Consider the following 14,429-nt stretch of genomic DNA (forward strand, 5'->3'; position numbering starts at 1 on the left):
ATCAGGTTGATTGATTCATTTAGCTAACGTCACCAATGTTCCAGCAATAACTGCAAGAGGATCTGTCTCAAAGTTTACTATACTCTTTCCTTTTCCTGCTTCAGGCCACAATTAGAAAGACAACTGTTTAAGAACTCTCACAATTGTATTTTATTTGACATCAGCAATATACACTGGAGTATAATAGGAACAATTTTTTGCACAATCTTTCTTGCAAGATGGATTTATTTTCCAAATACATAGATGTTCATAATACAGGAAGGTAACACTTAAGCTGCACAATAGCAAAACAAGTTGACAGCTATCAAACCACCTTTTAAGTTTGTTAGTATAGTCAGGTGACCAGCATTGAATATACACATTCAGACAATTTAGTTAACCTCTGATTCTTCCAATCCTCCCAGCCACATTGTTCTATGCAACAAAAACGTGCATGAAAAATAGGGTAAAGAAATTCAACTCCAAGGTTCCCCTTGCTTTGATTTCCTTTCAGATTCTCCCCCATGTATGAGTTAATACGAAGGGATAAACATCAGAATTTAGCGTGGCACAGAAACTCTTGCAACACGCATCTAGGGCAGGTCACATATTGCAGAAGTAGTAAACCACTGACAGAGAAGATAGGGGATTTAGAACTTTCTCAAGAGGGTGTTACAGAAATATTTCTACTGTGCTGCCTTAGTGTGTATTTCCTGCATGCCATGGCTTTTACAGAAAACAAAATATAAAAATATTTCAAAAAGCTTCATATTTTTCACTGGGAATATTCCTTACAATTTCTTACAGCCTAAGCTTAAACTCAAATGCTTTGGTTGCAATGGACAGTGCTTCACAGGAAAATAAAAGCTCACAGTTAATTAAAATACCAGTAAATACCATCTTCTTGTTTTATTTACTTTTTTTTCAGCTTAAAAACTCCCTTTTTCTTTTGGCTCCTCAGGTGGTATGGCTATTAAACTTTTAATTAGTACAGAAGTTAGTATCTCTCAGCCTGCCTCTCTGACCACTGGGAGTTGAGACAGCGAGAAAAAGGATGCTCAACATCTGTTAGATGGACTGATTTTAACAGCTAAAAAAAGTTCCTCAGCAATTTGGAATATCAGAACTGGAAGGATTAGCAGAGCTCAAAAAGCTGAAGGTAAAGGTGAGGAGAAACAGGAACCTGAGGCAACTATTAGGGAGCTTATTTATTGTCGGCACATAAACACTGTGCAGCCAGGCTTTTAACATACTGTTGCTGCTCTGTATTTTTGCTAGTGATGCAACACTCTTCACATGAATCCAAGTCAAATGGTCCCACAGAATGAGTGGGCACTGCTAGTATGCATCCAGAAAATCTAGAAACCAGGAAATATTTTGTCTGCTCTAAAACTGACTTGTATTTCAAGTATCCAAAGTGTTTTCTGACTCTGCACTAATGCAGGAGCTTGAAACCTGTGCAACAACCTTTAAAACCACTGCTTCAGTACTCCAACCCTATGCACATTGCACCTCACTCCTTGGCTATCAGGTTTTATCTGCCACCAGCATAGCAACATGCCCTCCCACTGCCCAGGCTCTGCTGTCCACCCTGGTGACGCTCAGTGCAGAGAGAGCTTGCAGTCAAGCAAAAGGCATGTGAAATCCTCACCATAAAATCCCAGTGGCTGCCACCCCCCACCTCAATGCGAGCTAAAAGAGCAAAGCCAAGGACAGGTCCAGAATGAATCCAAATGGTGCAAAAGTGGCAGGACATGCTGAAGTGTGTTTCTAGATTGAACACTTCAGGGTTTTTAAATAGCTAATGATCAGCTCTTAAGCCTAATTCAAGTCTCATGTCTTACCTCAGCAAAATGTGTAATGGTCTCCAGCCTCAGCAGTTCTTACCCACAACTGGGATTACCTTCTTCTGCTGAACAGGTTGCTCCATCAGGACTAAATTTAGATCTACAAAACCATGTTCCTAACTCAGCAAGGCCAGCACTTACCAAGTGCCCTCCTGACTCGACTGATGAACTGAACCTAAAAATTTCTAGGTCTTGATGGAAAAGGCATTGCCTTCTGTACTCCCCTCGTGGCACAGCAGAGGGAAAACCTGAAAGTGTATAGGGAAACTGTTAACTCATGTACTTCATAAGAACAATTGAAACTATGAAGATCAAAGAAGGTCTTTTCTTTACTCACATGTTTTCTCTTACCTGATTTCACCATATTTATGCATATGATATCCAGGCAGGAAGTGAGAAGTAGCCTTTTTAAATCTCAATACAAGACTATCCCACCTTGTTTACGTGCAATCATCTCATTCTCCGAAGGAAAAAAAAAAATACAATCCATGTCTTTATGAAATGGCTACTGAACATCACACAACTAAGCACCTTTCTCACAATGACATATATTAACTAGCTTATTAACTAGAAAACCCACACACATTCATGTCTTACCTTACTAAGTGAAATGGTTACAAATAAAATTCAGAGAAAATTCAGCTTGATTTTCTCCTTCCCAAAGACACAGCAGAATGGATAAGAAAGCAGCAAAGAGAAAACCCCTTTTCCAATGTTTAAGCTACAGGAGAAGTGGTAAGGGCATAATAACTATACCTACGAAAGATCAGTGACACAGTCTGCTTCTGGGAAGGCCCACTAACTGCTGGCATGAGACTGTGGGTACTTGCCAGTTAGCAGCACTAAGCATGCTCTGTTTCATTACCATATGTGTACTTGTCACTCCCACCACGCTCCATGTCAGAACATTTAGCAGACACGCAAAGAGAAGACTGCAATACACCTTGGTCCTCCTTGGGGATGTTCAGTGCTGTCAGGGGGCATCAGCAGTGCTGAGTTGAAGGAAGAGTCAGACTGAAGATCAGCTTCAGTCTACTCTATTTTGTACTCTAAGAAAGCATTTTTCATCCCACCCCCAGTGACCCAAGGACGCTGAAGCCCCACGGTACAGCTTAGATGCACAGCAATGTGGATGCATCCCAGCAGGCAGCAGCTGCTAGCTCACATCTCTCCAGTTTCCTAGTCACCACATCTGAAACCTTAGGACGGATTAACTGTGCTGATCCTCAGGCAGGATTCCCAGTTGGTGTTGAATTCCACATTGCACTCAGCTGGTGCCTAAGCTGCCTATCTGGAAAAGAGTTTAGCTGGCATCTTCATAAGTGGCTTAATCCAATATAAGATCTGCAGTGTGTCTGAAAGAGGCAGTCTCACTCTCCTTCCTCCCCTCTATTTCTGACCATAGATTCCTGCCTTTTCCCACGTCAGCAACATAAAAGCCTTCATGTGCTTAGTGGGTTACAAACGCATCTTTGCCTTTCACGGCATCCACACTGTGCAAGTGCTGAGGTTGTGGATGTGCATTTTCAGACGTATCTACCATAAATGCAGCTGCAGCCCACAACCTGTAGTACTGACCAGATTATCAGAAACGCCAGAAAAAAGCTCCCATGAATTCAGGTACAGGAATGAAGTCTTCAGACTTAGTAGGAAGGCATGATACTTCCAAAAACTGTTGCTGTAAGGAAAGCTTTTTTCTCACATATACACACACACCCCCCCATAACTGAATTAAAACAGAAGTAGCAATCTCTGTATTCAGTCTTTTAAAAACAAAGCAAGTTAAATGCTAAAAGCTCCAAAGTGCTTCATTACTTTGAATATTAAATTACTGAAAATTAAATACATGGAGTCCAGAAAGATAAAATTGTTACTGTTTACATTTTTGATTGAAAAATGCTCTAAAACAGTAGGAAACAGTAATACTTAATAAAACTCAGTCTTCTTCCTTTACCATTTTGTCTCCTAACTCTTCTTGGCTGACGATGAAAATATCCTTTTTAAATGAAAACAACTTCAATGGAACACAAATGTTTCTAAGAGGACATTAGCAACTTATTTTCTTTATTACTTTCTCATTATATTTATAATGAAGAAATAATTATTTCTAGGCTGTTTCCTGCCAGATGCTGTTCTAGTACCTCTAATAGGACATATCTTAAAATAACTGCTTGGCAGCAAGAAACTAAATTTTTCGTCCTTACTCATGTTTTCCTTTCTCTTCCTTTTCTCTCTCTTCAAGTAACTTCATTGATTTGGGCTCTTTCACAAATTCTGGCCTGCTCATATTTTTTTCTCCATTATTTGTCATTGAGGTAATTCATAAAATCACCTTTATGGGGGAAAAATGACTACAGAGGGCACCTGATGTTCAAAAAAGGCAGAGAGTACCTCTGTTTTAATGCCAGCAGAAGCAGGATGAGAATCCTCAGGCTGTTTCACACCAGCTTTAACCCAGCTCAAAACATCACTCCTAACCACTTCCTTTGTACCAGCACTAAGACAAGGAACCGGATCAGAGAACTGATCCCGCTGGCAACTAACCAGTCAAAAGACCAGCCAAACTTGGCTTTTTAGCTAGACAAGTTATTTCAGCCAGCTCACCACAATCACACAAATACTTCTCCCCACACAAGGCAAGACAGCAAGGAAGAAGGTGGCAGCACAATATTCAGATTCATCAGTAATACAGTTTTACAGTGGAGTAATCACAGCCTTAAAAAAAACAAAACAAAACAAAACAAGAACCAGAAAATCCCCCATAGATTCTGCTAGCAGTCTGTCTGGTGCAGGCTGCTTCAGTGGATGGTGGGACATAAGCCAGCTCCAATCCAGAAGCCTCCTAGAGCAACCTTGCCCCGAATCCTGCCCAGCTTGATATGCTTCATGAGCCCTTCAAATAAGGGTTAAATACTCAAGGCCAGGATTTTGCACAAGCAGATCCATTTTCCCACATAATATGCTGCTGGTATTGATTTGCAAAGGCATGCATCGATGAAACAAAAGGATATTTTCATTGTAATTCTACAAGAACTCCAGTTATCTGAAACTCCTCAAATCTTCACCACAGCTCTGGTGCCAGAGAATGTTGCCAAAAATTAATAAAAAATGGTTCCATGTACTTATGGAAACATCTGTTTATGGAAAGTATATTATTCAATTGATAACCTGGTATATTTGAATTGAAAAAGAGATTTTCAACCTTTCAAATGTAAAGCAGACTATGAATTTACTGTTAGTAATAAGGTTAACTATCTCATACTTTGAAAGCACTTTGAAAAAATACCTGTACACATTCTTGACTTCTGAGTCCTCCATCATTGTGCATCTTTACATACCATGGAGATGAGTCACCAGCACAAGATGATGAGGCAAAGCACAGCAGTACTCAACTACATTTTGTAATGCACTGAATTGAGAAGTCTGAGTGCTGTCACCTGATTCTTCTACCAGTCTCCAGTTGAGTTTTTCCCATGGATGAAAACATATTCAGAAATAATTATTATTTCCTTAAATTCTTCTCTATGCCATCGGATCATTCATAGAGTGCCATATCGGTTAACAGCAACATGGATACAACATTCAAAAAACCACAGCACAAAGGCTGAAGGAGCTCAACAACAGCAAGACCTCCAGCAGGAAATAACTTAGATTTTTGTGCTAGTTGAGGGTTAATTCAGTAGTTCTGTATTTTTGCTCAGGATCTTTTTCTTGAAAATACAGATATGAAGATGATAATAAAAAATAATAAAAAAAAAAATTACCTACCTCACATGGTGCTTTCCATCCAAAAAGGAAATCTTCCAAAACAAGAGTGCTTGTAACTGCATCTTGAGCCTGCCTCCCTTACAATTCAGGGAATTCATATTATTTGAATGGATACATACATATGCATGCATCCAGGCTGCAATCACATTAGTGTTTTAAATGCTAAAACTATGCTATTATATAAAAAGAGCATTCAATAGTTGATGGAAATTTGGATGGTTTTCTAAAAAGGAAATCTCCAAGGCTTTTTATTTTTCCTGCTGTTATTTTTATTTTAAAGAAGCCATCACACTCTCTGTTTCTCTTGCACAAGAAAATGAAAATAGAATATAACAAAAAAAAAAAAAAAAAAAGTAGTGAACTGGATAACGACTGGTTTGCTTTCAAGTCCTTTCTAGTGGAATTACATAAAAAGAATAAGTCTGAGATATATGTAGATGTGCTACGTTACGGTCTAGAAGGCCCTGCTAGTCAATTCTGAAGTAAATGCCTACTGCATTGTCTAATTCATGTGATAAAAAGGTATGTTTTACAAATTCTACCAATTTTACGATAACTGCATTTGTCATTGCCTCCAGCTAAAACAACAGTACATAACATTAGCGAAGAGAGATCTTTATAGAGTGCTCTGTACTTCACACTACTCTCACTTGCTTGGGATGTGGCAAACACTTTCAGAGTCTGATTTACTCAGAACATGCTGAAACTGCTCACCACACATGTTTTATCCAAAAAGGCCACATTTTGACTCTGAGGGGAGACCTACAAATTAAAACTGTACAAATTAACGCATATCAGACTCTTTCAAAATGGTGCACTTTTCTGTTCGGTGTTCAAACTTCTGTTCAAAGTGCATTGAAGTCAATGAGAAACACCTATTGATTTCAGTGGACACCAGTACACATCCTTATAACAATATAAATATAAGTAACTTTCCTTGAAATCACACAGTGAAAGAAGTATGAAGTCTTGAAAAAAATGGTGAGAAAAGATGCATTGTCACTTAACTGGTTTCTTTTTTTCCCTGGATTTCTTCCTAGTTTTGGGGGATTGGGGATGTGGTTTATACTGACCTCCATGAGGCTATTTAGCTTTTGCATTTTCACTAAATAAGAAATCTTACTTACGGAGTTTTGCTCCTCCAACTTTATGCTGTTTCACTTTATTCTTGTCAGACTAGGAAGAGAAGCCCCTCCTGTTCTCCCCACTTTCCACTGATCTGCACAAACTTACTGCTACATAGTTATGCAATGCTTCAACAACTTTGATCATCCTTGGCTTTATCAGAAAACATTATACTTCACCCAGGCTTCTCAAGACCTCAGTTGCCATTTTCCTAATCTGTTATTCAATGTTGGGATTAAATAAAATCAAGAGCAAATTTTTGTCAGCTGTCTGTACTGCAATTCACAACAGTCAGTGCTAGCCACACACCACCTACCAATTTTAGTGCAGTCGAGCCTATTGACAAGTACCAGGAAAACAAGAAAGAACTCACCAAAACTTCTTTCTTCCTAAAACTTCTGGGTCAAGCGAACGTTCTGGAGCACATGTGCAAAGTCCATCATGTACTCCGCTTTCTAAATAGATCTCTTGGAAGCTTTGGGGATTTGGAGGGTGAGTGTGCTACAGCAGAAACCGTGCTCCAGCTTTCACACTGAGCAAGATTCTCCTAGGAAATCTCCTGTAGCATCTATGGGAAAATGTCTTAGGTGGCCAATATGGTAATTTCTTCCATTCTGGCCTTTCCTCCGCTTCCAATAGCATAAGGAATATGGGAATGTTAGGCTTTGGATAAACCGGATACATATACACTGTATACTCTGATGTCCTCACATGGCACACAGACACTGTGCTAAAGCATAAGGTATACTTCAGCCAAATTATATACAGGAGATATGCAAGAAAATGGAAGGAGACAGAATTCTGTGCATATTGAAAAGCTGAGTTCATCTGCTTTTCTGTAGAAATACTGGTTATATCCAAATAAATACAGTTACTTGGTTTCCCCATTTTTTTTTTTGCAAGCTCCATCCTGACTGATGAAAATTCTAAGATGCCAAAGGGTATGTTTGAACATTCTGTAATCAATACCTCTTAGTTCCTATTAACAGAAAAGCTCTAATCATATTCCTTATTAAATTATTTACCTCTATCATTGAATTATCTCATGGTTTACTTGCCTGATCACAGGGTAATGTAGACTGGATGACAAAACAGTTTACAAAGTCTACTTGGTTTTCCCTTAAAAGACTCATGGGAGAAGAAATGTGCTACCAACATGAATTTGATGGAGATGAGCCCACTTTATAGGAGGAGAAACACAGTCCAGTTCTGCCAGTGAGCTTGAAAAGCTCAGGTCACCAAGGAGGGCTGGGGTCTAGGCTTGCCACCTTGCTTGGCTTCATTATTTTCATAATTGCAGTGAAACCTGTTAATAGCAGGCTGAACAGAAATTTGATCTTGCTCACAATTGTCTATAAAATACACTTCAGTTCCCATGAAGGCAATCTCCCTCAGCTTAGTTTTTAACTGGTTCTCTCAAATGATTGTGTTAGTGGTTGGGGCTGCATCACTGCAATCTGTGGGAGTTTTGCTGCTGGTAACAATGTCTCCGAGGAAACAGCAGTCAGTGGAGATCTATCTCTTGTTTCCTGGTAAGGTTTTTTGGCTTTCTATCCAGTTTTCTTTCCTGTTGATTGAGATGACTTATCTGAAGGGTTTGGTTAGTTTTAAATCACTATGGTACTGTCAAAAAAGATTGTCTGACGTAGGCAATAGCAAATAACAAAAATAGCTCCTGCAGAGTTCATCTCACACAGACCCATCCCTAATTAATCATTTGGTCACTGAAATGACACCTGCAACATTCTCCCTTAGGGTTTTAGTTAGCAGTGTTGAATATTTGAGCCACTACATTTAATACAGATTTTGCTTGTGCTTCTGAATTACACAGTATTCAGAACCTGCCAGTTTACTGCAGGCTTTTCACTGTTTCTGATCACTCTACAAGGAGATTAAATATAATGAAGAGCAACTGTTAACAATAAATTCCTATTCACATTGTCCATAGGTACTTTGGAAAGCTAGTTACAATAGTTTTTTCATGTACTGTATCACAAACATATAGCACAGAACAATAAATTAGTCCCAGACTCATAATTAGATTTTTTTTTCTTAAAATCTCATTTTGAACACAGGCATTCAAATGTTGGAAGGTACCTCAGAAATAAACTGACGGGTTAAAAATAGATTTTCTTAGTGTGGTATCATTAAAAATTTCTTCCAAAATAGAAGGGTATAAATATTTGGAATCTTTATTTTTTAATCCTTTTTTCTTCTTTATAAGTCTTTAAAATGAAATGGGAACTCAAATGAATACAAATAGGACATTGAACCCTGAACCAGTGTTGATCCTGCTGAACAATGCACTGAAAAAGCTGATTGTACAATCAGTATACAGGGACGGATGGAAGGATGAGACAGCTGTTTCTAGGGAGTTGTTTGAAGCTCTGCCTGAGAGAAAGCATACTTGGTTTTTATCATAGAGGAAAACAGAGTAATTTCAGTAACTTATGGTGCAAACACTAGGTTCGAAACACAGCAGGCCATCATTCTTCATACTAGAAATATTCTCTCATTTGTGCAATTATGATCAATAATTGCCAGAGAAGTAGCTTTGTTTCTTCTGGCTCAACAAAATAAATAAACAATCTCTTGTATACTATCTTCTATTCTGACAATCTGAAATAATGCGACCAAATCAGGGAAGAAGCCGCTATAGCAACTAGAGATACAGCCAAAGATGCAAACTACTGCAATTAGACACCTTGCACAGGTGCTCCATTTTCAGTTCGGTGCTATGGCACATGTAATGGTTTTCTGAAGAGTGTTGTAATCACAGACTTCTTCTAGATGTAAAAGACAAAAAGGAAAGGACCATACCTGGCCTTCTGAGAGCATCACTTCAGTGAAGAACAGGCTAAGGTAACTGCTTATACCACTATATCATAATAAAGTCATGTAAGACATTCCCACATCCTTGTCATTCTATCATTGACAGCCCAATGCTATACAGGAAATAGCAGCCTGGGATCCATACTACATGCTGTAGGACACATGTTTTGCAGTGTCTCAGATCATGCAAGTTAAAGATCATATTCTCAGCCATGAACTGGCTAAAAGGTTTGGAGAGACAGAAAGAGGCACAAAAATACAGTCATAATTTCACCATTACAAGCTCTTTTTACTCTGATTCTTCCCCCAACATAGTCTAGGGCAGTCTCATGCATGACCTCAAGTGCCCCAGATTCTTATTGCCTCCATCAGTCACTTTATTATTACCTTGGCACAAAAATCACTCAACACTTACCTGATCTGCCCCCAGCATAAAACTTTGACCATAGGCCACCAATCTGCTATTCTAGTCAACTGAAGTCAAGGATTAGCCCAGATCCTTTAAAGGTACAGCCAAATCACAGATGAGAATTTGGCCTTTAATTTTTACTTGTCACCTGCACAGAAACACTAACCACTTGCCTAGCCAGATGGATCTGTACAAACATTTTCACGTTTATTCCCAGCATATCTTCCATGTATTCTGATGAAAAGAACATTTCTAATTAAGATTTCTATCAGGTTTAAACAATTCAATTCTTTAATGAAGTTGCCTGCCTGCATATTGCAAATTGAGCCACTAAGAAAAGAACTTATCTATGCCATAGTTTAAGAGAAACAAATGGATCATAAACTTTTTATTTCTCAGGCTCCACCTAAAACCTTTATTTTCATATTTATGTCACAGCATTCCTTCACAAAAAGGTGTCTCTCGTTCACTCAAAGATGGGCCATAGCCACACTCATCAAAGCACAGGAAAATTTGTTTTGCTCGATTTTGAAGCCACTTCTAAAACTGTGTTGAAAATTTAACTTGACACAAATATATATAAAGCAGGGGGTGGGGGGGAGTGAGAGAAGGAATATGTGTTCAAAGGAAATCAGAGGAATGTGACTGAAAAATGGGGAGGGGGATGTGATCCTAAACCCCAAAGCATTCAAAGATAGAACAAAAAATTCAAATAAAAAGTTGAACATTGTGGGCCTGGTCCTCATCTACCACAACAGATGTAATTTAGGAATTAAGCCACTCAAGCTGGTCAACAAGGCCAAAGAAGAATCAACACTTAAGATTACCTTACCAAAACCTCCAATTCTGAAAATTACATCAGATTTCAGATCTTACAAGGTTCACTCATTCTTATTTTGGAGTGAGAATTTCCCAGGTTGCAATGCAAAATAATGCTTAGTAAAAATATACGGAGCTCTACAACTCCTTTGCATAACTTTTCCGGAGTTGCACTCTCCCAGGCTGGACTCTCTTTTCTTTTTCCACTGTTCATTTTCTTCCCCCCATTCTGCCAATTTTAATCTAGCAGGGAAAGTCCTTTTTCTATCAAGCACTGTCAAAATATTCAGGACATGGACCTTGCACTCCAAGAATGCAATGCTCTGTCCAGACAGCAGTGCTGGGTGCCTCAGGGATCTGAAATAATCAACATGCGTCTTCCTAGCAGTCAAGATGTGTTCCACTGCACAGCTGTGCACCTCTGCCTTTGATTTGTTTCAGGTGCATGTTCCTCCCAAAGGCAAGTTTTGTGTAGCCAGAGTAGTCTGAAGAGAGTGATGGTTCACTGCTAGCTGAAGGGAGGAAGATAAATCTGTTATCCATTACCCTGGTAGGAGTCAACTAATTATCCCCAATAACTCCAGCCTTTACAACGGGAAAGCAGCACACAGCTTTTATAAATAAGAATTATTGACCTTTTTTTAATAGTTTCAAAAGAAGAAACTCTGCATCAAATGTGAGTATAATTTAGGAACTACTACATAGCAGCAAAACTACATTAGACTTTCCGATTTTTCCATGGTATCTTTGGATAGATACACCACCCAGTAGACCATGTTAAATGCTCCGAAGGTAACAGGAAATAAAATGCGTGCATATTTGTCTATCTTACTCGTGCCAGAATGGGAGGCGGGGGGAGCAGGTGGTGTGACAGCAGATGGCTTTGCAGGTCCTCCTAACGTATTAGGTGTAGTGGTTTGAATCTGCTCCAGTCTAGATCCAAGCAAGCGCTGAATGGAAGGGGATCCAGCTGTGGCATGCTGGGATACAAATCCAGTTAAAATTGGGGTAGAAGGAGGAGCTGGAGGGGTAGCTCTTGCAGAAGATAATGTCTCTGATGCATTGATTCGTGTGAAAGGGTTGGGACTTGATGCAGAAAGGGAATGGGGTGTAATGTCAGAAGACCCCTGAGCTACAGAGGAAGGCTGGATGGAGCTATGCCTTGTGTCAATTCGGCTCCCACCATCAGCTTCGGACTGTACCGTGGCATTTGTTCTTTTCCTCACATTTGAGTTGGCATCTGTACTCTGCAAAGTTAAAAAAAACCCCATACTAGTCATTCTTAAAATAAACACACAGAATCAATGGAAACTTTATAATCAAGCACTATCAGAGTCATACTCACAAACATAACCAGTAGCTCCATCCTGAAGCACAAAGATACCATGTGCTCATGAAAATAGATTTATTAGCATAAAAAGTGATAAACAAGAGTTCCTTTTACCTGTGGCTGGAATAACAGGGTGAACACACCTGATGCATCATATTCCAAGCGATGTGGTACCTATGTAAATTCAATATCATGAAGCTAAGGATTCTTGCATTAGAGTCCAGGGTTTTTTTTATTTCCAGGCTTATGCTCAGAACAAAATTCTCTGATGTTTACCTATTTTTTCATGATATAAAAACATTCTAGAGGCAACTTATCACCATGATGGTTTAGTTATGGCTTGTATCTCCAAAAAAAGTAACTACCATATATAAGGAACTGTAGCCTGTCTTCTAGAGTAGATGCTATTAAAATGCAAGTATTTATAAACCCAAGTTACCACATTGCAGCTCTTTCAGAAATAAAGACAATGCTTTTTCACATCAAACATAGGCAATTAATTCTCCAGCTGTACTTGATCTAGTGAATAAACCAGTCTTTCACCAACTACTCCTTTCCAATAATTAAACTAGCAAAAGTGGTAAATTGTCCATCACTTGATGTCTTCAGGCAAGTCTGGATGTCTTCTGAAAGATATACTTAAGCCAAATAGTACTTATTAGGCTAGATGAGAAACTGAAAGACAGATAAATAAGTACAGATGGAAAATCCAGCAGAGCTTAATATTTTACTAACTTCTGAGAGTGGGACTCAGGCTCTGCCATTCTTCTCTGTATCTAAGAGGAAGCCTAACATCTCTTGAACCTCCTTTTGGAAGGGTACCTGAAGAACACTCTTTTGAACCTTCAGCCCCGCACCTAAAATATTATATAAAACATATTATATTTTAAATATAATACTTGAGTATACTTTGTGCAAAGACTCACTGCTTTCCAAAAGACAAAGATATAATGCAGATAGAGTACTGTCCAGGTTTCAGCTTTAACCATGACAGGTACATATACACAATAGCAGCAATACAGGTCTAAATACAGGGAGAACCAAATAATCACTTGTTATAGATTAAAAAAAAAAAAAAAAAATCATGTTTTGCACCTCTCTAATGATACTGTTCCCAAGTATTGCTCTGCAACGCAAGTACTGTGCCTGTGGCTCCCCTTCCTTTCATCCCTACCAGAGAACCCTGCCAAAGCTCACAGCACAAGGAAAAGGGAGAGAAAGTGGGCAATGATTTCTTTTCCCTCCTTCATCCAACAGCAATTCTCTCCAGCTAAGTGCCAGAGCAGTAATGGAGAACAACTCAGGTGTTACTCAAGGTACTAACACCATGAGAAGTGAGTAGTGAGAAGAGTAACAATCATGTCTGTTTGCTGCATCAGTTGTGCTTAGCTGCTTTGATCAAAGAAACAGGGAGATGGAGCTGAGAAAAAAAATGAAAAAAAAGATTTTTAAAAAAAATCAAATCACTTGACATCTCCAGTACTCCCGCCACGGCCAGAATGCTGGTCCCAAATCCTGTTAATTGCAGTACAAATCAGTCGTTGCAATACTGCTGGCCTGAATTTATCTGAAGCTGTCATAGCTATATGCCAGTTCATGGCTGATGTATTTGCCAGCTCATGGTTGCTAGATCAACGAATCCCTCTTAAGTTTCACTTAGCTTTCCTTCCTGCATAGAAGCGTGTCAATCCCTTTTATTTATTTTTCTGCATCTGCAATCCAAAGAAGCACTGGACTGGAATAAATGCCAGAGGAAACTGGATTTCCTGAAAGAAACACTAATTGTACTGTCTGAAAGAGAAGCCTGAGTCACTCTTTGGGAAGTGCAGAAGTACACACAGGTGTGCAATTTGGATACTTTCACACTAGGGCTGTTCCACACTAGGTTTCAAAACTGCTAAATTGAAATTATAAAGCACAATCAGGACAGGAGTGCATTTACTAGAGTCTTGGTAATACCTAGCAGAGTATTACATGTTACTTGAAGGCTTGCAAAGCTAAGCAGGTGCAAGTCATTAACGTTCACTGTCCAAAACAATAGTTCTGTGCTACGGAGAAGCTGGCACTAGAGTCATTGACAGGAGGAGAGTTTTACCTTCTACATGCAGCTCCTTGGACGACTGGCTTTGCTCAGGTAAGATTCTCCCATCATAAAGTTCTCAAGCAGTGCCTGGTGAGCAAAAGTCCTTGGCCTGGGACAGGGGTTGCAAAGTAGATCTGCACTGGAACTAAGACATATCTCACTTCCCTCCTGGTCTCTGCCTACATTAGATATGTAGCTTAGAGGTAGCACCATTGCAGAAAAGTACCACACCTTCAG

General features: G+C 39.2%; 1 protein-coding gene across 1 annotated transcript in view; it reads right to left on the reverse strand.

Annotated features, from left to right (window-relative positions):
• Positions 1–11,492: 11,492 nt before the first annotated feature.
• Positions 11,493–14,429, reverse strand: part of GABRA4 (gamma-aminobutyric acid type A receptor subunit alpha4) — a gene marked incomplete at both ends in the record, with an annotated part of 38,889 nt that continues 35,952 nt past the window's right edge. The window contains one exon of the mRNA XM_080616086.1: positions 11,493–12,026. Within this exon, the coding sequence (XP_080472212.1) occupies positions 11,493–12,026 (534 nt within the window). The remainder of the gene's footprint in view (positions 12,027–14,429) is intronic.

The sequence above is a fragment of the Psittacula echo genome (genome assembly GCF_963264785.1).
Source record: "Psittacula echo genome assembly, chromosome: 1".
In the NCBI taxonomy this organism is placed as follows: domain Eukaryota; kingdom Metazoa; phylum Chordata; class Aves; order Psittaciformes; family Psittacidae; genus Psittacula; species Psittacula echo.